Source organism: Populus trichocarpa, chromosome 4 (assembly GCF_000002775.5).
Source record: "Populus trichocarpa isolate Nisqually-1 chromosome 4, P.trichocarpa_v4.1, whole genome shotgun sequence".
Classification (NCBI taxonomy): domain Eukaryota; kingdom Viridiplantae; phylum Streptophyta; class Magnoliopsida; order Malpighiales; family Salicaceae; genus Populus; species Populus trichocarpa.
Genome location: NC_037288.2, coordinates 20,873,562 through 20,900,569, shown reverse-complemented (window position 1 = coordinate 20,900,569; position 27,008 = coordinate 20,873,562). Strand labels below are relative to the sequence as shown.

Here is a 27,008-nt window from a genome sequence, read left to right as displayed (position 1 = left end):
AGATCCATGATCAACCCGCCGAACTAAGTTTTAAAATTATATTCTATACACTCGTTTCAACACTAAATAAAATTTCAAAACTTTTCATACATATTCATTCATGAATTTCATCTTCATCTTAAGTTGTTATATAAATAAATGAGAATTTAAACATTTAGGGGTGTCAATTGAAGCAAAAAAGACTTAGGTAACTCAAGTAAGAAAAGGTCAATAGTTGGGACACCTTTAAGAATCCTGCCCTTAATAATTTAATTTATCACCTTCCACACGTGCGAAACAAACATGCTAAAAAACGGCACGTGTAGCAATCATCGCTCAGCCGTCTCCTATGTAGTAGACTCCACGTCACATCCCTCACTCTCTCTCTCTCCATCCACCGTTAAAACGCCCCCCCTCTCTCTCCTTCTTCTTCTCCACCAAGTTCTTTGCTTTATCATCCTTTGCTTCTTTATAAATAAGAATAAAAATAAAAAATAAAACCCTAAAATAAAAGGACTCTCTCTTTCGTTCTCTGTTTTTGCTTTTACAGATCTCAAAAAAATTTCTTTTCTTAACCTGTTACTCTTCTCTCTCTTTCTCTGTGAGGTGAGTCTTCTTGTTATAACTCGTGCTGAGTCAACTCTAGGGTTTTCTTTTCTGTTCTTCACCTGATCTCTGCTCGTGTTCTTGATTTGATTATGCGGTCTTTGTTTGGTTGCTGAAAAATGATGGGAAAGCGAAAGAAAAGTAATGAAACTGTTTATAGTTGTATCTGTGTAATCTAAGTTAATTAGTGTAGTTAAGTGGATTAAAGAAGTGTCTTTTTCTTGATAATCAAGGCTTTGGATTTTTCAATCTTGTATATTTTAAGTTAGTATTTTGAAGGGAACAATCTTTGAAGGATAATGATTTGGCTAGGATTTGAGGCATACTTCACTTGAATTTCCTTCCTTTTTTTTGGGAATTGGAAAAGGGTTGAAGGGTTTAGAATTGAAAGAACTTCAGAAACCTGAAAGTGTTATGTTTTAAAGAAAGGTGTGATTTTTATTGTTTGATTTTTGTGTGTTGGTTGCAGCTTGGGCTTTTGAAGGTGAATCTTTGGATTTCTTATTCCGGGTAAAATTCGACAACTTAGAGAAGGTTATTATTATTTAAAAGTTGGAGGTCAGGGTCTCATGAAAATTGTTAGGGGAATGCAGAAATCCTTTCGCTGCAACGACAAGGAGCTGAGTGCGCTGGGCTGGAAGAATTCCTTCAGCCAAGGAATTGGCATCACTGCACCTAAGGCAAGAACGCGCGACAAACCTACGAGTCTTTAAGTTTTGGCCATTTTGGAGGAAGAATTAACGCACTTAGTAAATAATTGAGGACGATAAAGATTGAAGCCAGATGACTCGTATTCTAGTTCAGCGAGGCAGTGGTTCTTCTTCGAACCAGAGCCGGGCAGGATCTTCTTCTTCGGCTGCTAGGCCAGACACACAGGGTACTAGCATCCTTCAGGCTGTTTCGACTGTGAAAGATGAGGATGTTGATGAGGAGGTGCAAGAGCAGGTAGTGGTCGATGAATTCTTGGAGAATGGTGGTAGTCATGATAATAAAGTGGTAAAAAGTGACGAGCTTTTGATGGGAAGCACAAATGGTGACCGAAGTGACAGTTTAAATGATGAAATTGTTGATAACGATAAAGTGGGTAATGAGGAAGGGGTGGGATCAGGAGATTCGGTTAAAGGATTGGGTGGGCTGATTTTGGAGAGATCTCATGTGGAGAGTGAAGGTTCAAGTTCTGATCCTCCAGAGAACGGTAGTGGAAGCCCACAGCCGCCACCGCCTCCTGTGCCACCTCCAAAACCTGACCTAACAAACTCGAATTCAAGGAGATTTATATCAGGAACTTCAAATTCTGTGCGAATTGGATCATCTAGGAGAGCAGTCGCTTGGCCTGTTGTTTCGACAAGGTCTTCACCAACTGGATCACGGCCATCCTCTCCAAGGTCTCATGGTGAAATTGAGGGGTACAATAGTGCTGATGAGCAGAATCCTTGCTACGTTTCCTCTTATGATGATTTCGTAAGTTCCCAATGCTAAATATATAGTTGGTGAGGCATGCCTTGACTGTTGCAATTTATGGATACGATTTTTCTAGCTTAAAAATAAGTCCACAAGCTTTGTGCAGCTGTATGTGGTCATATTGTGTTAATTCACATGTTTCAAGCACTACTATTCTGAATTGTGTTTCTAGGAGTTAAGACTTTGTAGTTGTGGTATGATCTCTAGTTGATTTATGTTCATTGGCTCAGTTGGATTTGCCTCTGTTTCCACTTGGCCTATGGTCTCATGTATGAGGAAAATATTTATTGTCACTGATGTGGTTCTCTCTCTTTTTTTTTAATGCTTAGTACAGTAGATATTGTAGTGTTGCCTTTTTGTTCATTTGATTGAGAATTGCAATCCTGATCCAATGATATGATTTAGCATCTCAGCAATTAAACTGCTGTTTCTCTCTAAAATTGGCATTTTGCATCTATTGCAGGAAAGAGAGCGGCAGTTTGAGATTGACATCAGACGGTCCAAAGGGTTAGAAGTCAAAAGAATGTTGGAGGATGGGAATTGTCTCTTCCGTGCTGTGACAGATCAAGTTTATGGGGATTCTGAAATGTATGATTTGGCCAGACAAATGTGCGTGGACTATATGGTAAGATTTTTTTTTCTTTTTTTGATACTTCATTGTTCAAGTTCATGGTAATTTTGTTCTGGCTTGGCATCTACTTGAATTAATCATGCATCTGGTTAAACAGTGTTGGAAGCTCTTATTCTTGTGATAATATCCAAGGCAGCCTTGTGAAAAGACACTCCACTGTATTAGATGCTAGTTTTTGTCATTTGTATTTTAGTTTTACTAGGTGTATTAATTGATAATCATGTGATAAATTCCTAGACAATGTGAGAGAACAGTGTAGATTAGAGAGAGAGAGAGAGAGAGAGAACAGTGTATAATGTTGATTTTATGTATGCAACGTTAAATCATGAAGATAAATTCCTGGACGGTTTAAGAGAATAGCGTTGAGTTTCATAGGAAAAAAAAGAAATTGTGAATAGCACCCCTGACAACATCGTATTTTTGTTTTTGGTTCATTCAGGAAAGGGAAAGGGATCACTTTTCTCAATTCATTACTGAAGGTTTTACATCTTACTGTAAGAGGAAGAGAAGAGACAAGGTATGGATACTGTATCTAATTTCACTTTTCACTCTTTCAATATCCAGCAAGGCAAAAATGTATGGCACCTGGCATATTTTTCTTATCACATATCACCTCCTGAATATGATTTGCAAGTTAATGATATTTGTACACTTCACTTGAGAAAGCAGTTCATTTACACTTGCATTGGGATGGTAATAAATGTGATTTGAGGATTTTTGGGACTGCTCCTACATGCCACCCCTTTGAGGGTGCTGCCATTAGTCTTTAGGGGATGGAAAAGGGGGAGCGTTAAACTGAGAAATTTTTCTACATAGGAAGAGTTATTCGAGGCATATCAACTTCAAAGGTTGCAAATGAAGGACCTATCTGTGAATTGCTTGGCAAATTTCTTGACATGGAAGCTTTGTTTGGAGGTTTTTGAGTGGATGTGAACAAATACCTAGTTTGATCAATTTTTTCAACCTCTGCTTCCATTGTTTGCTGTCACCCACTTGCTTGGGTTAATCTTTTTGGGGTATTGTAGGCAGGCAATTAGACATTTGGTCCAGCATTTTTAACAACCACCTGTGCCTTAGACTTTGTAATGTGAATGAGTGATGTGAACACTCACTTCCTTCATCTCAATTGTCAGGTGTATGGAAACAATGTGGAGATCCAAGCTTTATCTGAAATGTACAATCGACCAATCCACATTTATTCCTATAGCACCGGTATCTACTTGTGATGAATTGATGGTTTAAATTATTCAGGGTCATTTGCTATTTACTTCTTACTGATCAAAACAATTAATGTAGAACCCATCAACATTGGGAGCTACAATACAGACACACCTCCCATACAGCTAAGCTATCATCATGGTAATCATTACAACTCTCTTGTCAACCCACGCCGCTCAACAATTGGTGCAGGACTTGGTTTCAGCTGTCTTCAAGGGGTGAGTTTCTGCAACTTTTGTACCCTTTGTCTTGGCAAAATGATAATTTTTTCTCCAGTGATCATACCTATATTAGCCTTCCCTCTTCAGTTCATTATTTTTCCTGCAAATCAAATGTTTAAGGATATGTGAAATTAAGGTGTAGGATCAAAGAACAATAGAAGTTGGCAAGGTCCATACTGATGAACTAATAGGGATAGCTTATGGGAAATTTCCACACAATCTGAGCAGCATTTTTCCCTCCACACTACTTTCACCTTTAATTTTTATTGCTGTGAAGGTTAGTAGTTGATGATTTATCAACTGTGAACTTGCATTTAAAGTATCAATATCAGCATGCCAATTGCTGGATAAGTTGAAATATAACTGGACTTATTGATTGTGGGATTGCTCTTCTTCCTTTTATTGGTAACAGGCTAGTATAGTGAAAGAGATTGATGTTGCTGACACAGGCAACAATTGTGTTTGCAGGCAAGTGTGGATAGAGATCAGGTCAAAGCTGCTATTAAAGCTCAACAAGACCAGCAGATTGATAATGCAAGTATCTTTAACGTAGTTCAGCTTATGTTTTGTGTTGATATTTGGCTAGCTAGGATAGTAACCAAACTCTCCTTTATGATGCTTAATGCTGACAGGCACTTCTGGCTGAGGGGCAGTTTTACTCTGATCTTGAGGTTACTGAGAAGGAGATCGAACGCATGGTGATGGAAGCTTCTAGAGCTGAGTATCTTGCTGATAACAAGTTCAAACCACAACTTGGCCGTAAAGGATCTTCTACTTCTGGTGCAGAACCATCATCTTCTGGCGCTAGTAAGTACTCAGACTTTACACAGGGGATGGTACTTCAATGAGAACATGTGTTCATGAACTGGGGGGACCAAAGAAGAACATAGGGCACACCTCTGGCTGTTATCATCATTTTGCTCTCCTCATTGATTTATTCCATCTTTAGTCTATTAGAAGTATTGAGTTTTTTTGTCTTTAAGGGTGAATTCTGCTTGTATTCTGTGTTGCTGACAATGATATGAACTTGGATTTGCAGGATCATCATCGGCCAGTGAGACTACTAAGGTGGAAGGTGCAAGAGAACATGGCTCACAGGATACTGTCCTTAGCAGCAGTATGCAGATCGTGCTGTCAATGGGATTCAGTTACCTGCAAGCAATCGAGGCCTACAGCATATTTGGTGATGATGTGGATTCCATGGTTTGTTACCTCGTGGAAACCAGCAGCAGCAGCAGCAGCAGACGCAAAGGCAAGGCAACTGAATGAACCACGACAGAGATTCAGAATTTTCCCGGCAGACCAAATTGACTCTCAGTGCTGGCGTTGTACTTAGATGGAGAGAAAAAAAAACCTGGTCCAATTGAAACACAAACTTCCAGAACTTTAGAATCTGTTTTTGAAGTTTGAATGATCAATAAAATGGATATAGTAGTAGCTAACCTTTAAGATGGCCTTTTCTAACTAGAACGTGGAGCATATTATGATTCGGTCTAGGCATTGAAATGTTACAGTGTTGTCTCTTGGCTGGTTTAGCAGTCAATAATAGCATTGTCATGTGAATGTTCCGTTTGATATATACGGCTCGAGGAGAAATATTATCAGGTGAATTAGTATGTTCAAATCTACTCCTACCATTCACCATGATATTAGAGTTATTTCTTTCTGTCTTTGAAATCAAGATTAATTCTTTGTTATGATATTAGAGTTATTTTCATCCAATGGTGGAAGATCACAGAAGGCTTGTGTGTGAGGTAGAGTTCATGCTCTTACTCGAACGTGTTTAACATGTCAACCTATCAAAGAAAAAAAAACAAAGCGTGTAGATTTTTTCTCTATGAATTCTATCAATCTGTAAGCAGTTTTATACATAATACATGGTTGGTTCTCTCTTTTTTGTTTCTTTAAAAATCTCACTTGCTCCCTAATTCCAGTTGAATCTTTGTTATTTACGTGACACGTTTCTTATAAGATATCATTTATTAATTAACTAGTTTAAATATTTAGCAAGTTAATTAAAAAAAGATTTTGTTTGAAAAAATATTAATTAAAAATCATATTTTACAAGAGAAAACAAATTGTAAGAATATTAATTAACAGTCATATTTTACTAGATAATCATGTTACGTTGGCAAGTGCTTGGTGTATGTTTTTTAAATTATCTTAAAAAACTATTTTTTTTCTAACAAAAATAGTGAGATATGAAGTTTTTTCCACGTGTTTTTTTACATAAAAAAAATTCTAAATGTAAATTAAAAAGCTTAACTACACATCTAATTAAATAAATAAATAAACACAAGGGTTGAAGAAGAAAAACTATTTATAAATAAATAATTAACTACACATCATATTTTTATATCAGCAAATAAAACAAAAATAAAAAAATTCAAAATTTTTCAGAAAAACAATCGAGGGGTTGAAGAAGAAAATCTATTAATTCAAGGCTAGGCCTACTGAGAAAGATGACGTAGACAGCAAGGAAAAAACATTTCTCGGAATATCTTTTCCATTTGTTTTTTTAGCTTGTCTGCCTCTAATTTCCTCTGTTGACGGACACCAGTAAGATGGGAGGACTCCTATATTCATAAATTATTATTATTATTTACGTGATTGAGACAATGAGAAGGTAAAGGCAGGTTGCAAGTATATATATATAACATTGGCAACGAACCTTCCATTATAATAAGTTGAATGGCAAGCTAGCTGATGAATTAATATATTTCTTGCTTGAAAATTACTTCTTCGCTGCTGCTAATATATGCTTGGGAGTGTGTTTCAAATCATGTTGTTTTAATTTTTTTTTAAAAAAAAATTATTAATATTTTTAAATCGTTTTGATGTACTGATCTTAAAAATAATTTTTTAAAAATAAAAAAATATCATTTTGATATATTTCTAAGCTAAAATACTTTGAACCACAACCCCTACTACAATCTCAAATAGGCTCGAAACTACCAGTCGAGAATTAATATGGAGCTTCACAAGCGGTTTTTTTTTTTCAATTGCCCCTATCCTATTTTTTTCCATTCCTCCATTATATTTTATTTTTTTTTAATTTCATTCTTGTACTTTTAGTAATACTTATTTGGACTACCTTTAAATCGGTCAAATTAATTAAATCATATTAAAATAATTTTTACATAATTTAATTTTACATCTATACATAACATTGGCAGCAACCCTTATATTATAACAAGTTGAATGGCAAGCTATCTGATGAATTAATATATTTCTTGCTTGAAAATTACTTCTTCGCCATTGCTAGAGTTTTGTTTGGGAATATGGTTAAAACTGTGTTATTTTAAAAAAATAAAAAAAAATATTAAAAAATATTTTTTTTATATTTTCAGATCGTTTTAATGTATTGATCTTAAAAATAATTTTAAAAAAAAAAAACATCATTTTGATACATTTCTAAACGAAAAACACTTTAAACCGCAACCGCTACTACAATTTCAAACAGACTCTAAAACTGCCAGTTAAGAATTGATATGGAGCTTCACAAGTGGTGTTTTTTTTATCAATTACCCCTATTTTTTCCATTCCTCCATTATATTTTGTTTTTTTTTTTAATTTCATTCCCATACTTTTATTAACACTTATTCGGGCTACTTTTAAATCGGTCAAATTAATTGGATCATATTAAAATAATTTTTACACGATTTAATTTTAAATTCGGCTAAGCAAGAAGTTAGGTAAAAAAAAATTTTTTAGTCAACTTGATCTTTTTATAATTAATTTTATCTTCAAATTTTTTTAACTATTTGTTCTACTTATCTTTAAACTAGTCAAATCGATTAAATCACATCGAGACAACTTATACACATTTTAATTTTAAATCTAAAATAAATAAATAAAAAATTGGGTTGAAATTTTTTTATTTCACTTTTATTTTTATTTTTTTAATTTTATTCTTAATTTTTTTTTAATTTATTTGTCGGTTAAGATGTCTTTACGTTGGTTAATTCAGCTGGATCATATAAAGATAATTTTTATAGAAAAGATCACGCCGGGGTAATTTTTGAAGGCGTGCTGATCCAACTATTACAAGGAAAATAAAAAACATGAGATCATGGTATCTTTTTAAGGTAGTTGATGTTAATTAGATTAGGCAAAAGTTTTTTCAGTATCAGATTCTCAGGAATTGGCATGTACTTTTCCTATTCTGCAGGCAAATTTCTTGTACTGCTCCGATGAAAGAAAAAGGAAAGACTAGTTTATTTAGTCCCAGGAGCCTTTTAAGTGTTTGGAAATATTTTTTACTTAAAAATATATTAAAATAAAATTTTTATTTTTAAAAAAATATTATTTTACAAATCAAAATAATTCAAAAACATAAAAAAAAAATTAAAAATTTAAAGAAATGCCAGTTCCAAACCTCCTAACCATGGAGGAACGCCCTAATGACCTTGCTAACCAGAAGATCCAAGAGCAGTTTTTCTCACAAATTGAAGCAGGCCTACAATCTTGTCATGAGGAGGCAGCAACTCTTGAACTGTAGTTAACTGGTTCCAGGCAGTGACCCAAGAAAGTATCAGTGGGTTTTTTTCTGGGTCTAGAATTTGGACACCAGCGACTTCCTCTTGAGCTTTGTAGGGGCTAAATACTGCACCCACCAGAATGTCCAGGAGCCCTAGATTCTGGACTTCAATAACTGAGACTCCATTGGGCAAAAGTTTCTTCATTTCCTCTTCAAATATGTTCATTTTCTCAAGAAGCTCACCGATTGCCTTCTCTTGTGCTTCCCCGCCCCTTGTGATCACCTGACTGACTCCCTCAAACAACTGCAGTCTCAAGATCTTAACATTTCATTACATAGACCAAAACACAGGAAGAAAATATAAACAAGCAACAATATTATTGTGATCTTTCACCTGTTGTTGGATAAAACTAGCCCAGAAGCGAACTTTAGCTCTTTGATAAGGATCATCAGGCAAGAGGCGAGGAGCTTGTTTCCATGTTTCATCAATATATTCTAAGATGATGGATGACTCTGTAATTGGCTTTCCATTGTGAACAAGTACAGGGACCTCATTGTGAACTGGATCATATTGAAGGAGAGCTTGGCTTTTGTTGCTTAAATCTTCTTCTATATACTCACAAGCTATGCCTTTAGCTCTTAGGGCTACTTCCACTCTCTTAACGTAAGTGCTGGCCCACATCCCATATAGCTTCACTTTATGTTCCTCTTCCATCTCTCCCTCTCTCTCTACTGAGTTATTGTTTCTAGCTTTTCTTTATTTATTCTATTTTCTTTTTTCCTTGTGAAATAAGCTATATGTGCGGCTTTGACTTTTCATTGTTATTTACATCATCCAGTATGCTTGTGGATATGCTGCGAATAAAAAGATGATTTGTATCCGCTGCATTATGATGTTATAGCTTACGAGGTGACCTTTTTGGAATTATACCATATCCTTGTGAAGGTCTTGAAAGCCAGAATTTTTGAGTCCATGCTCTTGCTGATGTCCTTGGTTCCTGTTGGGGGAAATCCTGTGTTAGCTCAAACTACAAGGTCTCTAAACCAAATCCTTCAAATGCAGTGATCTGGTTCATATCGCTGGGTATGTCAGCAATATTATGTAAAGCATGTTCCTCAGGCCATTGGCAAGCATCAAAGAACATACTGTCAGAACCACAGTGATGCGAAGGCGACAGCTAAACATGGAGATAAAAACTGGAGTTGATGTTCTCCAAAAGTGTATTCCATGCCAAAATGTTATGACTTGATTTCACCACTGTACACTTTGAGTTCCGTTGACTCTCGAAAAATAGACACCTCTTGGCTAAAACTAAAAAGCAATAAAGATACATATGTAGATATAATACATTCAAAGCATCATACCAAGGGAAAAGAAACGTAACTCAAAGCCCGATGATTTTCCTATTCAAATGCTCCCCTGAGAAACCTCCATGTCCTTCGTGATTGTGATCATGAAACATGAGCGTCAGGATTCCTACCATACATAGAACTGAACCAACAAGAAGTTTGTCATATCGCTCAACCCAATGAAACTTGAGCTGGCTGGCACCGTAGAATGATAGAGCCACAAGTGATGTCATCACAGTTATAGTGCTGCCAATGAAAAATGAGAGTTTGAATGTAAAATGACTGAGTTTGGATCGATCTTGATAATGGTCACAGAATAACAAGCCTAAACCTACAGTGCTGACAATTGTGTAACAGTACAGCCACAACAAACAAGAGATTGAATTATCCAAATTTAGCTCTTTTATTAATCAAATATGAGCCTTTCTACACAGATTAAACAGATAAGAAGTTGAGGGGGGGTAATTTTCACATTCATTTCCAGGATTATTATTATTATTATTTTTGTCAAGCAGTTATATATATCGAGCACTGAACAACCAAAATCGAGAACCCACTGAGATTGCTTGTTAAACAGGAAATCCAGTAAACCAAACACAAGTTCAAGTACCTGCTTCTAATGAATGGACCAGCTCAACTAAAAACTTTAGTGCCCAAGTCTGTTTTAATCTCAATAAGCCATTCGAATATGATTTCAATTAGCAGGGTTGGTTTCTGGGACTCTTCATGAAATAAATACAAGGAGCAGTAAATAAAACCAAGTGAGAACTTATTCGGCACCAGATAGCGGATGATTGGACATTAATACCAGTGAAAGTCACAAAAAGAAAAGCGAGCTACTATCAAACCTGTATATGTTCGTTTTAATTGTTCTGGACACAATTATAAAATTAGAAAGCATGAAAGGGAGAGAGTGGAAAAAAAATGGCAACCAGCATGCGAGCACGTACAGTTTCATTGATCAGATTTTCTTTTTCTGCCTATGAACCATGGCATATTTAATTACAAACTCCAAAATAATCAAATAGGTAAAATAACAACCAAAGAGCAGGGTGGACATGTTACTGATACCTGAATAGAAGCACAATGATGGCAAGCACCATCATGGAGGATGAACTACCAACAGCAAGAAAAACAGGAAGCGTGGTTGCGCAAGGAGATAATGCAGGAACAAGAATGAGCCCAACGACAGCCATTTTCTCCATAGGCTGGTTATGAGAATGACTATGCCCTCCCTTCCCAGACAGAAATAGTATAACATAACAACCACCAAGAACTATAAGCAAAAGTGAAGCAAGTTTGTGAACTGTTTCTTCACCAGCGATAGTATTTGCCATGGTGATTGCTGTTATACCAAGAAGTGAAGTGGATAGCACATGCAAAACTGCCCCAGATGCAGCTGCAAAGAGAAACGAAAACTAACGATAACTAATATTGTAACATAATCCATCATAAGCCTAAGAAGCATGAGTTTTTGAGATTTCTATACAAATCTCAATCTAGTATGGTACCAATATCGTTGATCCCTAAACATCAGCATGACCAATTGTAGCACCTAGTTTTCAAACATAGTTTGGCAATGCGTTTGTAGGTGCTTTATCAGCCAAAAAGGCATCCATTTTTTAAGTGCTCTTCAATGATTCTGATACCAAAACGTAAAAAGTCACCAAAAAAACCCATCAATATTATACTTTTAAGCACTTACGAACGCATTTAATGTCCACCCAATTAGACAAATAGACTCAAACTTTTACACCATCCAGCTTAAAAACACATCAGAAAACACCAACAAAGTTAAATACTAGTGGATCAAGCTAATCAACTTAGCAAATTCACATCACATTTCCATGCAAAGATTCCATTCCAAGCACTAAACATGCAATGCTGCAACAAATTGCTAAAGTCTCAATCTTTTTCTTCATATGTTCTTCAAAATCACAAATTTTCTATTTTCTTTCAAGAATATGACGAAAAGGGCCCGGATCTGAACGGAAATGTAAAGCAAGAGCGAGGGAGAGAGGACATACTGACGAGGAGAGTTCTAGAGAGAGTCCATTTTTGGGCACGCCCAACAATGGAGAAAGGAAGCCAATGTGTTGGAATAAAAGAATGGAGAAGAGAAACTGTGGCGATTCCTCCAATCGTTGAAAGATCTTCTGCACTGAAGCTCTCCATTGTTTACTAGTTTAGTATGATTGCGCAAATGGGTTCTCCTTTTTTTTACCAATCAATGATCTTACATTCACTTAACAGTAAGTTTTGATAAGTGATGAAGGTGGTGGTGGCGGAGATGGGGGAGAATGGTGAAGGTGGGATTTGCGCTGCTGGAAGATGTGGGAAGCGTAGGATCCAAGAGAAAGGAAAATAAAAGGGGTTTGATGTTTGCTTTTTACCTAAAAAAAAGACGAATGTTGTAGTTAATAATAAATAATTGTGTATAATTATCTAAAATTCTAGGCTTGTTTGGTTGCTGTTTTTTTTTTTTAAGTGAGTTTTAAATAATTTTTTGATATTTAATAGGATTATGTAAAATAAGTTGGAAAGTATTTTTCAATATTTTATTATATTATGATGCTGTTTGGTAATGTGGCTGGGGGTGAGGTTCACCCGCACCCACATATATCAGTGTTTGGTAACAAAAAAAAATGATTTTTCTTGGTAGGACCCATCAATTTTTGCTGTCATGCCACAGGTTTGGAGAAGCAGAATTTTGCTGCTTCTCGTGGTGATTTTTCAATGACTCCACTGTCGCACTGTTCACGTGAACAGTTTTTTTAAAAAAAAAAACCAATGCAGTTAATTGATTTCACTCGAACTGTTCACGTGAACGTGAACAACAATTTTTTTTTGTTTTTTAAAAAAATTAGTTTAAGGTGAATTAAATTTACTCGTACTGTAATCTCAATTTTATTCCTGATAATATTTTATCTGATTTTATTGCACGCTCAAAAAATCATGAAAACTGTAGTTCTTGTCGAATGAATTTTGTACGTAATGAAATTGTAAAATTTTTTAAAAAAAATTGAGTTTTACACGAAAAACTAGTATTTAATATTATTTAATAACACTACATAAATTAGAAGGATATCGCATGATGGCGTAGCATTTATGGAATTTGATCGCAATTCTAATTATGTTCTTGCCGGGTCCGATCCAGTTAAAAAAATTCAGTTTTTATTTTTATTTTAATTGTGGTTTATTCAAAAAATTAGAAGGATATCGCTTGATGACATAACAAAAAATTCAGTTTTTGTTGTTGCGTGCTTAAGAAACCATGAAAAATATAGTCATTGTTAGATAGATTTCGTATGCGATGACATTGCATATAGTTTAATGGAATAATAAACAAATTTTGATATCAATATTATTTATTTCATGATGTAATAATAGTAGTTAAATCTACAATATTTAAATTAAAAATATTTTTTAATTATTTTATAACCTCAATTTGAAAAATATTTTTTTAACTAAACACATTAAACTACTTTTTGTCCAACCTCAATTTCAACCACAGTTTTAACCAAACATATATTTTTCCAAACCAACCTCAATTAAAAGTACTTTTTATAAAACAATTTTTTTAAAACCACAACAGCAACCGCAATATCAAACACACTCTATGAAAAATAAGCTGGAAAATAGTTTATTAATGTTTTATTTTCTTTCAAGTTTATTAAAATAATGAGGAACAAATTTTATAAATTAAAAATTTGAATGAGAATGAAATTGAAAAAAATCTAATTTCATAAATTATCTCAAATAAAATAAATAACAATCAAAATAATAGAGATCAAATCTAACAAATAAAAAAATTAAAAGATGATGAAATTAAAATAATAATAATTACAATTACATAAATTATTTCAAATAAAATAAGTAACAATCAAAAGAATGAGGACCAAATTTGATATATAAAAAAATTCAATAAAAAAATTGATAAGAGAAAAGTAAGTAACAATAAAAAAATGAGAACTAGAGTTAATATAAAAATCAAATTTGAAGGGTTGAAATTAAAAAGAAAATCAAACAAAATATGTATCAATCAAAAGTTTAAGGACCAAATTTGATATAATCAGCAAATAATATAATATTTTTAAATTTTTCATAACTTCTAGAAAATGTTTTCCGTAAAAAATAAAAGGAAAACACTTTCTTGGAAATAAAGCCAAATTTTTTTTTGACAGGAAAGTGTTTTTCGTTGACCAACTTTTTTAATGGCAAACAAACACAGGAAAGTTTGGGAAGTAATTTTCAGGAAACCACTTTCCGGACAAACAAACACCCCAATAGTGATGGGTAAACAAAAGAAAATTGTATTGAACCAGTCAAAGGAAACTACATTTGTTTCCGTGCTTTGTTGTGGATCATATCAAAAGACAAATACTAGAGTAAAACTAAATTAATTTCTAGTTATTGGTTTAATGGATAATTTAAATAAAATAAAAAATAAAATACAATCACAATAAATAAATAAATAAACTGAAAATAAAATAATATAAATATAAAAGAACCAAACCTAGTATACCTAGCTTATCAAATAATTCAAAAAAAAAATGAAAAAGAATTGAATAATGAAAATGAAATAGATTGATTAAAAAAAAGAATTTATGTTAACCTTTAAAACTAGTGATTATGATCATGAAATTGAAATTAACCCAATAAAAAAACAAACCACAAAAAATAAACAAACAAAACTCGCAAGAAAAATTAGCTTAAAGGGGGGGTTAGACAAATCTCTAAAACTTACAATCCGTGAAATATGGGATCTAGATTCAATCAAGAAACTTGATTTTTTACAAATTTAGTTTTGAATGATGAAATTGAAGAAAAAATACTAATAAAGAAAAAATTATAAAAGCAACAAAATGAATGAGAAAAAAAATTAGAATTTGATAGATTATTTAAAGATTAAAAAAAATAATATATATATAAGCTCACGGGTAGGGGGAAACAAGCATATTTGGACTAGTCACATAAACCTGGTTTAATCTCTAAAACTCGCAACCCGTGAAATTTTGAACCCAAGTTCAATCTAAATGCTTAATTTTCAACCAATTTAATTTTGAATGATAAAATCGATGAAAAACATATTAATAAGAAAAATCACAAAAACAAAAAAAAATCAACATAAAGAATAAGGATAAAATTTGATAGAAAAAAACCTGAGGAAGATGAACTTTGCAAAAAAAAAAAAAACAGTTTTAAAAATGATCACAAACAAAATAAACAACATTTTAAAAAAATAAGGATCAAGTTTGAAAGATTATAAAATCATAGGGGGTGGAATTGAAAAATATTTGTAATTTGATAGATTATTTATAGATTAAAAAAATAATAGGGGTCGAATTAAAAGGTAGAGGTAAATAAAGGGAAAACCACAAAAAAATATATATAAAAAAGAAAACATTAGCTTGAAAAAAGAGAAAAAAAACATCCAAACCCGAGCAAACCTTCTAAACGTGATCTAATTTGTAAAACTCACAACTCGTGAAATTCTAAACTCGAATTCAGTCGAAAAGCTTAATTACCAATCAATTTATTTTTTAAGGATGAAATCAATGAAAAAATATTAATAAAAAAACTTGCAAAAGCAAAAAAAAAAATGGATAAAATTTGATAGAAAAAAAAATCCAAGGAGGATAAAATTTGAAAAAAAAAGAGTAAAAATGGTTCCAAACAAATAAATAGCAATTAAAAAAATAAAAATCAAATTTAAAAGATTAAAAGAATCATCGGGGCTAAATTTGAAAATAATTGGTAATTTGATAGATTATTTATATATTAAAAATGGTGGGGGGTGAGATTGAATAAAAAAATTATAATGTTATAGCTTATTTTAAATTAAAAACAATGGCAATTAAAATGATAATGACCAAATGATAATCATAGTTTTTTTTTTTGTTTTTTTTCAATCCATTTTTTTAGGTATTCTTCTAGGATGCATTTTTTTTTTTTTTTTGCACATAACATTTTATAGAAAAAAGATTACTTTTCAGATCTCCTATTGTTTGTTGAACACAAAAATTAGTCTTGTAGATCACCCTGAAATTTAGCTCTATTTAAAAGATATATATTACATTTCTAGTAACATATACACTGAAGCAGTCTTGTTTTTACATCATTCGGAGGTTTTTTTTTTTTCTCTCTCTCTCACAATAGCTTTCTTGTTTTTTAACTTTATTTTTTTGTGCTTACAAGTTACAGGGGCCAAAGGCCTGGAACAAAAAAGCTACTCTATATAGCCAGCCGCAATCAGCCCATAACACCATAACATGTCTGCTCTCAACTTACCCAGATGATTTGCTAGGGAACGTAAGAAGATTGAAACCGTCCAGTGTTATTTTTTTTCACAATTTCTCTCATTCCAACCCTGTTGGAGCGTGTTTGCTTGAAGGTGCTTTTTTGCTTAAAAAAATGAAAAACATCTTCTATCGCTCCAAGCATCAAAGAAATTGAACGTGTGACACAGCATCTACTCATTGCAGGAACAATAACCTCATCTTCTGAGATATAAGAAGCCACAAACATTCAACAAAAGGAATAAAAATGAACACAAAAAGGAAATAAAGTACACGACGAGATTCACTTAAACATCTAGTACATATAAAATGGCTACGAAAGCAGCATACAAGTTCCAGATAAATAGTTCTTGCTAACAATAACACAATGCTCTCGATTGAAACCCAGTTCCAAAAATACAAAAAAAGGTATCAAACTAACGAGACATTCTACTGCCTGGAAACAGAATCAGTGATCACCAGGCACGCTCTTAATGATATCAGAATCACCTGGAAAAATACACAAGAAATTGACAGTCAGTAGAAATAACAGGATATGTCTCTGAATATCAAAGTAAAGGCCAATTCTATATACCTGGATCAATAATGCTGAGGCAGCACACTCTGAAATATTTACCACAAGCAGTGCCCAAGTCGACATTGTCTGATACAGTATTAAACTCACATGATGAGGAAAAGGATCCACAGAGCAAAAGGCGAATTTTAATGAAAATAACCAAACATGACCAAACTTGATAGCACGAACTGTTTTGAATTCAAGAAATACCATTTGCAGGTGTTAAAAAAGTAGCAACTATACTTTCAGAAAAGGGATTGGAGGAACACACCATAAATGAAAGACACCGATTAAATCCTACTCTAATGGTTATGGCATTATTCAGCAGACTAACCTACCAATTTCAAATACATATGTTGCATGACTTTCAGATGAGCTATGATATTAGAATAAGTAGCAAGGTATCAATTAGAGTCCTGCACTACGCTTCAGACTCATTAACTTAAAACCATAATTTCCAACAACAAAAAAAAGCACTGAAGAGAACATCAAGCTACAGAATTCCAAATATTAGCAATGGCAATTCCAAAAGACAAACGTTAGATTACAGAATGAGGATGGAAAAAATATAATTCCAGATTTCCAAGTAAACATCAGCCCTGGATACAAAAGGCAAGCTCTAAAGCTAATGCTAACTTGACATTAACAAGAAAGATGATAGAGCATTAAGACAGGAAACTCACTTCCGTTGTAGTGGTGAACTCCAACCTTCGCCAACATAGCATAATACTCAATCTCAGATTTTCTCAGAGGAGGGCAATTGTTGGAGATGATTATAAGCTTCCCTGCAGACACAAACAAACACCTTAACAAATCTCCAACATATGAAAACAAACAGACAGTGCAAAAATCAAACCAACCACAACGCTACACCCATATTAACCATCCGAAAACAAAAGCTCGTAACTTTCTCCGCCAGATCAAGATAACATAACTAATCAATCAGAACCCATTTTAGAATAGCGAGACACTAACCCCGTTAACCAAGTGAGACACTGACCCCATTTATCAGATCAACAACAAAACAATCCAAATCACAAAAAGAGAGTAGCATGTAAAAGAAACGGAAAATGGGTGCTTACCCTTTGAGTTTCTGAGAGATTTAAGCACGGTCTTGTACCCTAGAGTGTATTTTCCACTCTTCATCACAAGAGCTAGTCTGTTGTTGATAGACTCATGAGTCTTCTTCTGCAAAAATAACATACAGACCGATCAAAAAAGATGAAAAAAAAAACCGAAATATTTAAGGTTTTCTATGTAAGAAAGTGGAAAACATGAGAGGATGAGGTGTAGATGAAGATTTACAGTTTTCTTGGCGGCCACCATGGTTGTGATGTGAGATAGTTCGGCGGAGAAAATAGGGCTTACCACAGCGAGGAACACTGGAATAATGTGTACTTATATAAAGAGGAGGCTAGGGCTTTTGTGGAATGGATCTGGTTGGATGTGGGGTATTTTACACACGGTTTGGGATACTTAAACCCGGTTTTGTTTGTTGACCTTAAAAATGTTTCGTCAGTGAAGGTCCCTATAGTTTAGTGATTAACTCACATAGAACCTCATAGTTCAAAGAGAATCAATTAAGTCCTTCGTGTATGATTTTTGTATTGGATTTTCGTCTGTTTGGAATTGTTGTGCTTTTAAAACAACTAAAAAAATTGGTTATAATTTAGACCTTATAATTTAGCAAAATCAATTAAGATTTATTATTTTTCAATTTATTTTGATTTTTTATTTTAAAAAAATAGAAAAGGTGAAAAAAGTAGATAGTATGGAAACTTGTATAAAAACTCAAAAACCAAATGCAAAAGAAGTATGCTTTTTTATTATTAGAATAATATTGGAGCTTCTATAAAATTAAAGGAGCGACATTGAGAAATTTTAAACTAGGAGGTTAGAAGTGAAATATTTTTGAATCTATCTACCCTTGTTGTAACCTTGAGTTTTATGCAATTATCCAGCATATCCTTATACCAATAAAACTTGTTAAATCAATGTGCATGAGATCTTGATGGTGATTTTTAATAAAATTATGGAAGTACCCTTGAGATTTTTTATTTTTAGGACGTTTATATTATATTTATACTTAAATGGATGATTAATATCTGATAATAACAAAATAAATGAAATAAATTAATAGTAACAAAACAATAACTAAGAAGTCAATAATCATTCTCGTTGTCTATCTCTCATCTTTTTTGTTGTGGTGTCTTTGGTTGTATTTATTTTTACAGTTCAACTCAGTGTCCCAAGTTGAGACAATAGAATCAAGTTTGGAAACCTAGTAGACGATCACAATCTAATGTTCATAAACCACCTCAGGTTTATAAACCATCACACCACAAATACTGCAACATTAGCTTCATCAGGCTCTATCATCAATCATAGTACTTTGACTGAGCAATTTCAGAAGTTTCTCTTCTTGTAGGCACAAGCAATGCTCGCTTCTTCCGTAGGTCAATTGCCTCATAGTTCCTTAAGTATGTCACATTCTGAATAGGTCTTGGATTCTGGTGCTTCACATCATATGTCTTTATATTCTCTATCTTTTGTCTTTGTGCCCCCTTCGCCCTCCATTCTTGTTATAATTATTGATGGCACTCTCATACCCTTAGCAAGTGTTGGTTATGTTGTCACACCTCACTTGTCTCTCCCTAATGTTTATCTTATTCCAAAACTTAGATTGAATCTTGTTTTTGTTGGTCAATTATGTGATTCTAGTAATTATTTAGTCATTTTTTCATCTTCTTTTTGTTGTGTACATGATCTGTAATATCAAAAGTTGATTGGGACAGGCCATAGGGAGAATGGACAATACATTTTGGATGAGTTAAAAGTGTTAGTTGTTGCTGCTACTACTACAAAACATGATCTATTATTTGTGTCTTTTTGGGTTATGGTAAAATTAAAAAGGGGTATCGTTGTTTTGATCCAATAACTCAAAAACTTTATGTGTCCCGTCATGTTGTCTTTTTTTAGCATATACCTTTCTTTTCTATTCCATCCATTACTCATAGCTTGACTAAACCTAATTTTATTTGTATAGATTCCTTTCCTGAGGACTCTGATATTTTATCATCTCATGTTCCTAGTACCTCAGATACCCCTTCTTATGTTCGACCAATTTGTACTCATCATTCTGCATGTACTGACACTTTACTCTCCGGCACACCCGAAGCTCTATTCTCATCTACTGTAACTCTCGGGTAAATTTCTGTATTTTGATTTACATTTTAAAAAAAGGACAAATAATTAACTAAAAAAAATATAGGAATTAATGGAGTGGAAATTATTATCTAATAAGGTTAATGTGGGACAATGATAAAATTGAACAAGTCAAACTTTTGGGCCAAATGGTTTTAAAACAAAACAAGAAAGTACTTAAATGAAAAGAGAGAAAAAACTTGTAAATATATAAACAAGTTGGCCGGCCATGTTAGGGCTTGAGAGGGAGAAGAAATTGAGTGGAAAATTATCAAGGTTCATCCAAAACAAATCACAAAAAAAGGTAGAACTAGTGATTAAGATATTCTAGGAAGGGTTTAAACAAGGAAATCTCAAAAGGAGAACAAGGAATTTTTCTTATAAAGGGGCAGCATTGAGAGGAAAATAAGGAGACGGAGGAAAGAATTTTTTGTGGTGATTTCAAGCTTCCCATTTCTTATTTATTTGGGTTAGAAGGTAACAAATCCTTTTCTCTTAATTAAATTGATGCAATTAGTGTATTAAGATTTCATTTAGTTGTATTAGTGTATAGTTGTGGTATGAGTTGTGAGGTTGATTGGGTTAATCTATGAAAGTGTGATGAATTAATGTTTAAATAAGTGAAATAATAGTGGGTAATGTTTTAATTTGTAAAATTGAAGAAATTATATGAGTGATGAATTGATATTGTTGTTTGTTAATTAAATAGGTTGTGTGGTAATGTTGATGATGAAGAAATTATATTAGTTATGAATTGATATTGTTGTTCGTTCCTTCACTGGGTTATGTGCTCATGTTGCTGCTGCCGCCACTTCTCTTCGTGATGCCTTGCTCTTGTTGCTTGCTCCTTCCTTGGTGCCTCCCTTCTCTTGGTGCTCCTTGCTCTTGTTGCTTGCTCCTTCCATGCGTTGTTTCGTCCTGTTGTTCCTGCCTTCCTTCCCTTCGTCCTGAGTTGATATTGTTGGTTTGATAATTAATGTGGTTTTGTGGTGGTGTTATTGACGAAATAATTAAACTAATGACAAGTTGATTGTGTTGATATAGAATTAAATTGATAATGAGGTGACATTATTGATGTAGTAATTTAACTGGTAACGAAATGAACCTACAGGAGTGGGTGAGGCTACAAGAACCACCCAGCAGACAGGTTCAGCTAGCAGAACGTAAACACCAGGTAGGTGTATAGCACCTTGAAATTTTTTCTAAACTTTAAATATTTAAATTATCTTCTCGATCAATGAAATTTTATGCGCCATGCTGATAAACTTTCCCATGATAATTTATTATATGAATGAGCGACTGGTGGGCCAGTTATCTTGTTATGGAACTTGTGCCCTGTGAATGGACAACTGGTGGGCCGGTTATCATGGTATGGAACTGGTGCCCTGTGAATGGGCAACTGGTAGGCCAGTTATCCTGAGTTAGAATTGGCGCCTTATGGCGTGAACAATTTCAGATTTTAGATTATTGATTTTGTGATTAGTACTTGGAAGATGAGTTGTAAATTTGGAAATTTCTTTGTGAATAGCTAAGGTATATAAATGTAAATTTTAAACGCTATAATTGACCATGATTATCTTTTGAATTATTGTGCATGTTCATCTTAATATCGCACATCCTAATAGCTTTGGTGATTACTCTCATTATTAGCAGCTCTCTCTTGGACATGTAAATCAATAATAATAATAAATACTTCTTGTATATTTGAAGGTTATTTTGTTATGTATGTATGCACTTAAATGGATTAGCTTAATTAAACTTGCACTCTAAAGTGTAATTATTTTTCTAATTATAATGGTGTATATATATATATATAAGCACATAGTTAATAGTATTTGTTTAATAATAATATAAAAGATTAAATATGGTGGAAGGAGGTACATTAAATCTATAATCTATGATTATGTATATAATTGTTAAGATAATTGTTTTTCTTTATTATAGTTAATATGATTATTCTTTGAATTGATATGTTAGAGAATGTGGAATATTATTAATTAAGAAATGTTGGAGTATAATAAAAATATTGAATTGTGAAAATGGTTTATTAGGGACTGGTGTTGATTTTATCGATAACTTGGGATATGCTAAATTAAGAAAAACCCTGCCGAAATTTTTGTAAAAAAAAATCATGATTTTTCAAATATATTGCTAGAAATTATAGGGTTGTTACATCTACAGTCTTTCAAGCTTCGTATAAGATTGTGGATCCATGTTTACATCAATCCATATGCATTTGTAAGTTCATAAAGCTACTAAATTTTGCTTATTTTTGTTATTCTTCATCATTTACTTCATTTTTAGTTTATATTCATTGTCTCTCTAAGCTTTCTTCCTATAAAGAGGCAATTCTTGATCCTTTTTGGCAGCAAACTATGGATGAGGAACTTTCTGCTTTGCATTATAGATACTTGGAATTTGGTTCTTCTACCTCCTAGTAAGAGTGTTGTTGGTTGTTGGTTGTTGTTTGGTATATAAGATCAAAATTAATTCTGATGAGTCCATTGAGCGATATAAAGTTAGGTTGGTTGTACAATGATACTCTCAACAGTATGGTATGGATTATAAGAAAACATCTGCTCCGGTTGCAAAAATACTATTCGTTCTCTTATTATCGTAGCTTCAGTTCGTCAGTGACATATCTCTCAACTTGATGTTAAAAATGTCTTATTGAATGGAGATCTTCAAGAAAAATTTTATATAACTCCTCCTCTTGGTGTTTCACATGACCCTGAGTATGTTTGTAAGCTCAAGAAAATGTTATATGGTCTCAAACAAGCATATCGTGCTTCGTTTGAGAAATTTTCTGTTTTTCTGTTGTGATCTCGTCTCTTGGATATATCTCTAGTTGTCATGATTTTGCTCTTTTTATTAAGTGTACCAATGCATGTCGTATCATTTTTTCCTTAATATGTTGCTGACATGATTATTACTGGTGATGACATTGATGGTATCTCAATTTTGAAGATAGAGTTGGCTAGACAGTTTGAAATGAAGAATTTGAGTTATCTTCGATTTCCTGAATATTGAGGTTACCTTTGAAATGAAAAGCAAGAAACAATCTATTGTTTCTCAATTCTCAATCGAAACAGAATATCGTGCTATAACATCTACTACCAGAGAGATTGTTTAGTTACATTAGTTACTTGCGGATATGAGAGTTTCCCTTTCTCACCCTACTCATATGTATTGTGACAACCAATGTTCTATTCAGATTGCTCACAACTCAGTTTTTTATGAGCGAACTAAGTACATTGAGATCGATTGTCATCTTACTCGTCATCATCTTAAGCATGACACCATTACCTTGCCTTTTGTTTTCTCTTCCTTGTAGATTACAGATTTCTTTACCATGTCGCATTTCATTTATCGTTTTCGTTTTGTTTTCTAGTTGGCAAACTCTTGATGTTTATAGTTGTCACATCGTGAGTTTGAGGAGAGATGTTAATAAATACTTTTATCTTGTTTTATTTATTAAGGGTATAATGATATTTTTATTTTAGCCTATATATAATATCTTTATATTTAGGTTAAAAAATGTACTTTAGAATAAACAGATTAATGAGAACTCTAGCCTCATTCTCTCTTATGTTCGTATTTTTTTATGTTAATTTGGATTGTTTTAACAATTTATATAAAAAATAATAAAAATCATTTTTATTTTGATTCTGAGATGGATTGGAGAGGCTACGAGAGTGGTTATGTTGTGACCATTAGGGTCTGTTTGAGAGTGTAGTTGCAGTTGCTTTTTCAAAGTGTTTTTCATTTCGAAATGCATCAAAATGATGTTTTTTTTATTTTTTTAAAATTATTTTTTAGATCAGCGCAACAAAACGATCCAAAACATAAAAAAAAATGAATTTTTAACAAAAAAAATTGAATTTTTTAAAAATACAGGTTGACCTGTGTTTCCAAACGATCTCTTAGAGTCATTCAAACTACATGCAGAAATTACATTCAATATGCGTGGATAATAGTGACTATATTGAAAAGAGTTCTTCCGGTGGTATTTGTATGGTTTTAATCATGATATTATTGCATTGTTTTAATTTAATTACATGCATGAAAACGATGCTGTTTTTATATTTTATTCATAGTTGAGTATAAAATTATTGAACCTTGAAATATAAATTCGTTCCATAAGATATTGGAGTGAACTGAATAGTTGGTAGACGGAGAACTCTTGTCCTTGATGATCAAAAATCATAAAAATAAATGAAAAGTTGTTTCATTCTCTCTCACCACAGTGATAATTGCAAAGAAAATAAGTGTGACAGACGTTTGATGTTTTCCTAAGTGTTTCTGCCTGGAAAATGGGGGTGTACTGCAATAAAAGAAAAAAAAAAATAAACCCCTCGCTGTATTTGTTTCCTGAAAACTGGTTTCTAAGAAACCACTTTCCAAACTTTCCTGTGTTTATTTGCCATTAGAAAAGTTGGTAAACGGAAAAAACTTTCCGGTCAAAGGAAAATTTGGCTTGATTTCCAGGAAAGTGTTTTCCTTTTATTTTGGACAGAAAACATTTTTCGGAAGTTGTGAAAAATTTAGAAATGTCATATTATTTGTTGATTATATCAAATTTGGTCCTCAAAGATTGCTCTCTATATATATTGTTTTGAATATTTATTTTTCAATTTCATCCCTTAAAATTTAATTTTTATATTAATTTTGGTCCTTGTTTTTATAATTGTTATTTGATTTTTCCTTATCATTTTTTAAATTGAAATTTTTTATCTATCAAATTTGATCTTCATTCTTTTGATTGTTACTTATTTTATTTGAAATAATTTATAAAATGTTAATTATTATTATTTTAATTTCTCCATCTTTCAATTTTTTTATTTTTTAGATTTGATCTCTATTATTTTGATTATTATTTATTTTATTTGAGATAATTTATGAAATTATATTTTTTTTCAATTTCATTTCCTTTCAACTTTTTAATTTGTAAGATTTGTTCCTCATTATTTTAATAAACTTGAAAAAAATAAAACATTAATAAGTTATTTTCCAGCTCATTTTCCATGACATAATCAAATACTAGAAAATATTTTCCAACTTATTTTCCATTACACTACCAAACATCGAAAAATAATTCATTTTCCCAGAATTCACTTTTCAAAAGGAAACTACTTTCCAGCAAATAAACGGCGCCTAAAATACTTATTATTTTTTCTATGTAGAAAATTAGTGTTTGGCGTGGCAAGAGAAAAACTCTAAACCCCTTTAGAATATACTATCCTTGTTGTTTATGCTTTGCCGCGTAGCGGGCTATTTTTTTCTTAAAAAATAATTTTTGAATGTTGAAATAAGATAAAGAAATAAAAAAAATTAATTATAATAAACATGTAATTTTGGTTAATCCGATATATCTAGTCAAACCTCAATTAATATCATGAGATTCGAATACAAAATAAAAAAAACAAATAAAGAGGGTTATATAGTTTTTTTTTAAAAAAAACATGTTAATTTTTCAAATCCGTGACTCGAGTTATTGGACATGAATCACCTAATATAGAAAAACTTTAAATTTTAATTTATGATAAATCAAATATTAAATGATAACATTGAAAAAATAATTTCAATCATATAAAAGAATTAAAAAAATGAGGATGATAATTAAAAAATAAAATTATTTTTTATTTGATTGAATGATCAAATTAAAAAAAATTAATAAAATAACAAGAAAAATCAAAAGAATAAAAGTTGAAAATATTGTTAAAAAAAATCCCGACATAGACTCAATTAAAAAGCTTAATTCTCAATAAATGTAATGTTAAAAATATGAAATAAAAAAAATCAATTCTAAAAACTTGCCAAAGTAAAAAAAATCAAAAGAATAAGGATCAAATTTGACATGAAAAAGATGAAGGAGGGTGAAATTGCAAAAATATAAAATAAAAAAAAATTCTAAATAAGAAAATAGCAACCAAAAAACAAAGACCAAATTTAACCAATGAAAAAATTGAATGGGGTGGAATTAAAAAAATGTACAGTGTAATAAATCATTCTAAATGAAACAAATATTAATTAAAAGAAACGTGACTAATTGTGAAGGAAAAATAAATTGAAGGGCTGATTTAAAAGTCTAGAAGGAAGCCTTGAGCAAGGCCTGCCTGGGCCACTTTCCTTATCGACGACATCTTTTTCAACTCATCGGGATCAGAGTTCCTTCACGGCCAAGAGCGAACCTACTTTCTCTTTCTTTTAACGACTTCTAAAAAGTTAATGCGAAAACCAAAGAGGAGGGAGAAGAAGATAAAAAGAGAAGAAAAAAAAAGCTACTGGTGCCAGATCAAACCCTCTCAGTTTATACAAGCCACCCAGGTATGGAAGAAATACCGTGAAAAATTAAATATAACAACAAAAGACAATGCTTAGTGATCGAACGACCACTCACATGCCACCTAAAGAGTGTTGGAGCCCCCAACACTTGTATGTCCTATCTATTATTTTTAAATAATATTTTATGTTTATTAAAATATTAAATTACATGTTACAAACTTGATTATAACAAATAAAAAAACTCATATGATGAGAAAGCCATGAAAGTTATTATTACAAATTTTGTCTTTAAAACAGTAAAGGTACTATCTTTTTTAAAATCAAATAATATCAAAGCTCCTTCTATCCAACTTATTTTGTTTTGCTTTTAAGGGAAAATGTATAATTTTTTTTATGAAAAAAACATAAAGATATTTATAATTATAGTCAATTTTATAATAAGAAATAAATTCTATAAAAAAAACTCATTTACCTTAAAGATATTTTATTTATATTACATCATTATATTATTTCAATCCACAATATAATAAATTTATAGCTATATTGTTTTCATGAAAAACGTTTTTTTAATAGATCAGAAATTTAATGAAGATTAGTTTTTTGAGATTTTTCCAAAATTTTATTATATAGATTTTTTTAGATACTCTCGCATCTTCAGCACGTGTTAAATATTATAATACGAGATGCTTTTTATTTTTAAACATATTAAAATAATTTT

General features: G+C 32.1%; 4 protein-coding genes across 8 annotated transcripts; 1 reads left to right on the top strand and 3 right to left on the bottom strand.

Annotated features, from left to right (window-relative positions):
- Nucleotides 1-361: 361 nt before the first annotated feature.
- LOC18098067 (OVARIAN TUMOR DOMAIN-containing deubiquitinating enzyme 6) lies at nt 362-5,774 on the top strand. Of its 5 annotated transcripts, XM_052452351.1 has the most exons (11): nt 364-585; nt 1,055-1,095; nt 1,179-2,046; nt 2,510-2,671; nt 3,117-3,194; nt 3,811-3,889; nt 3,974-4,113; nt 4,259-4,393; nt 4,585-4,650; nt 4,749-4,923; nt 5,156-5,774. In XM_052452351.1, the coding sequence occupies exons 3-11, from the start codon at nt 1,369-1,371 to the stop codon at nt 5,383-5,385; spliced, it is 1,743 nt and encodes a 580-aa protein (XP_052308311.1). In that variant the 5' UTR covers nt 364-585; nt 1,055-1,095; nt 1,179-1,368; the 3' UTR covers nt 5,386-5,774. The 5 variants fall into 5 exon arrangements, with proteins under 5 accessions (XP_052308313.1, XP_052308314.1, XP_052308311.1 ...); XM_006384689.3 differs by lacking the exon at nt 4,259-4,393 and having other exon boundaries at nt 365-585; XM_052452352.1 differs by lacking the exon at nt 364-585 and adding an exon at nt 706-726 and having other exon boundaries at nt 1,055-2,046.
- Nucleotides 5,775-8,382: 2,608 nt separating this feature from the next.
- On the bottom strand, nt 8,383-9,593 carry LOC18098066 (glutathione S-transferase U9). The gene is made up of 2 exons (XM_006384687.3): nt 8,991-9,593; nt 8,383-8,900 (listed from the first exon to the last, which is right to left on the bottom strand). Exons 1-2 carry the CDS (start codon nt 9,309-9,311, stop codon nt 8,529-8,531), a joined length of 693 nt encoding a protein of 230 aa, XP_006384749.3. The 5' UTR covers nt 9,312-9,593; the 3' UTR covers nt 8,383-8,528.
- Nucleotides 9,594-9,787: 194 nt separating this feature from the next.
- LOC18098065 (uncharacterized) lies at nt 9,788-12,341 on the bottom strand. Its single transcript, XM_006384686.3, has 3 exons — nt 11,974-12,341; nt 11,018-11,345; nt 9,788-10,192 (listed from the first exon to the last, which is right to left on the bottom strand). Exons 1-3 carry the CDS (start codon nt 12,119-12,121, stop codon nt 9,982-9,984), a joined length of 687 nt encoding a protein of 228 aa, XP_006384748.1. The 5' UTR covers nt 12,122-12,341; the 3' UTR covers nt 9,788-9,981.
- A 4,186-nt stretch (nt 12,342-16,527) lies between these two features.
- On the bottom strand, nt 16,528-18,270 carry LOC18098064 (60S ribosomal protein L30). Its single transcript, XM_006384685.3, has 5 exons — nt 18,107-18,270; nt 17,884-17,989; nt 17,485-17,586; nt 16,820-16,888; nt 16,528-16,734 (listed from the first exon to the last, which is right to left on the bottom strand). Exons 1-5 carry the CDS (start codon nt 18,125-18,127, stop codon nt 16,694-16,696), a joined length of 339 nt encoding a protein of 112 aa, XP_006384747.1. The 5' UTR covers nt 18,128-18,270; the 3' UTR covers nt 16,528-16,693.
- Between the last annotated feature and the right edge of the window lie 8,738 nt (nt 18,271-27,008).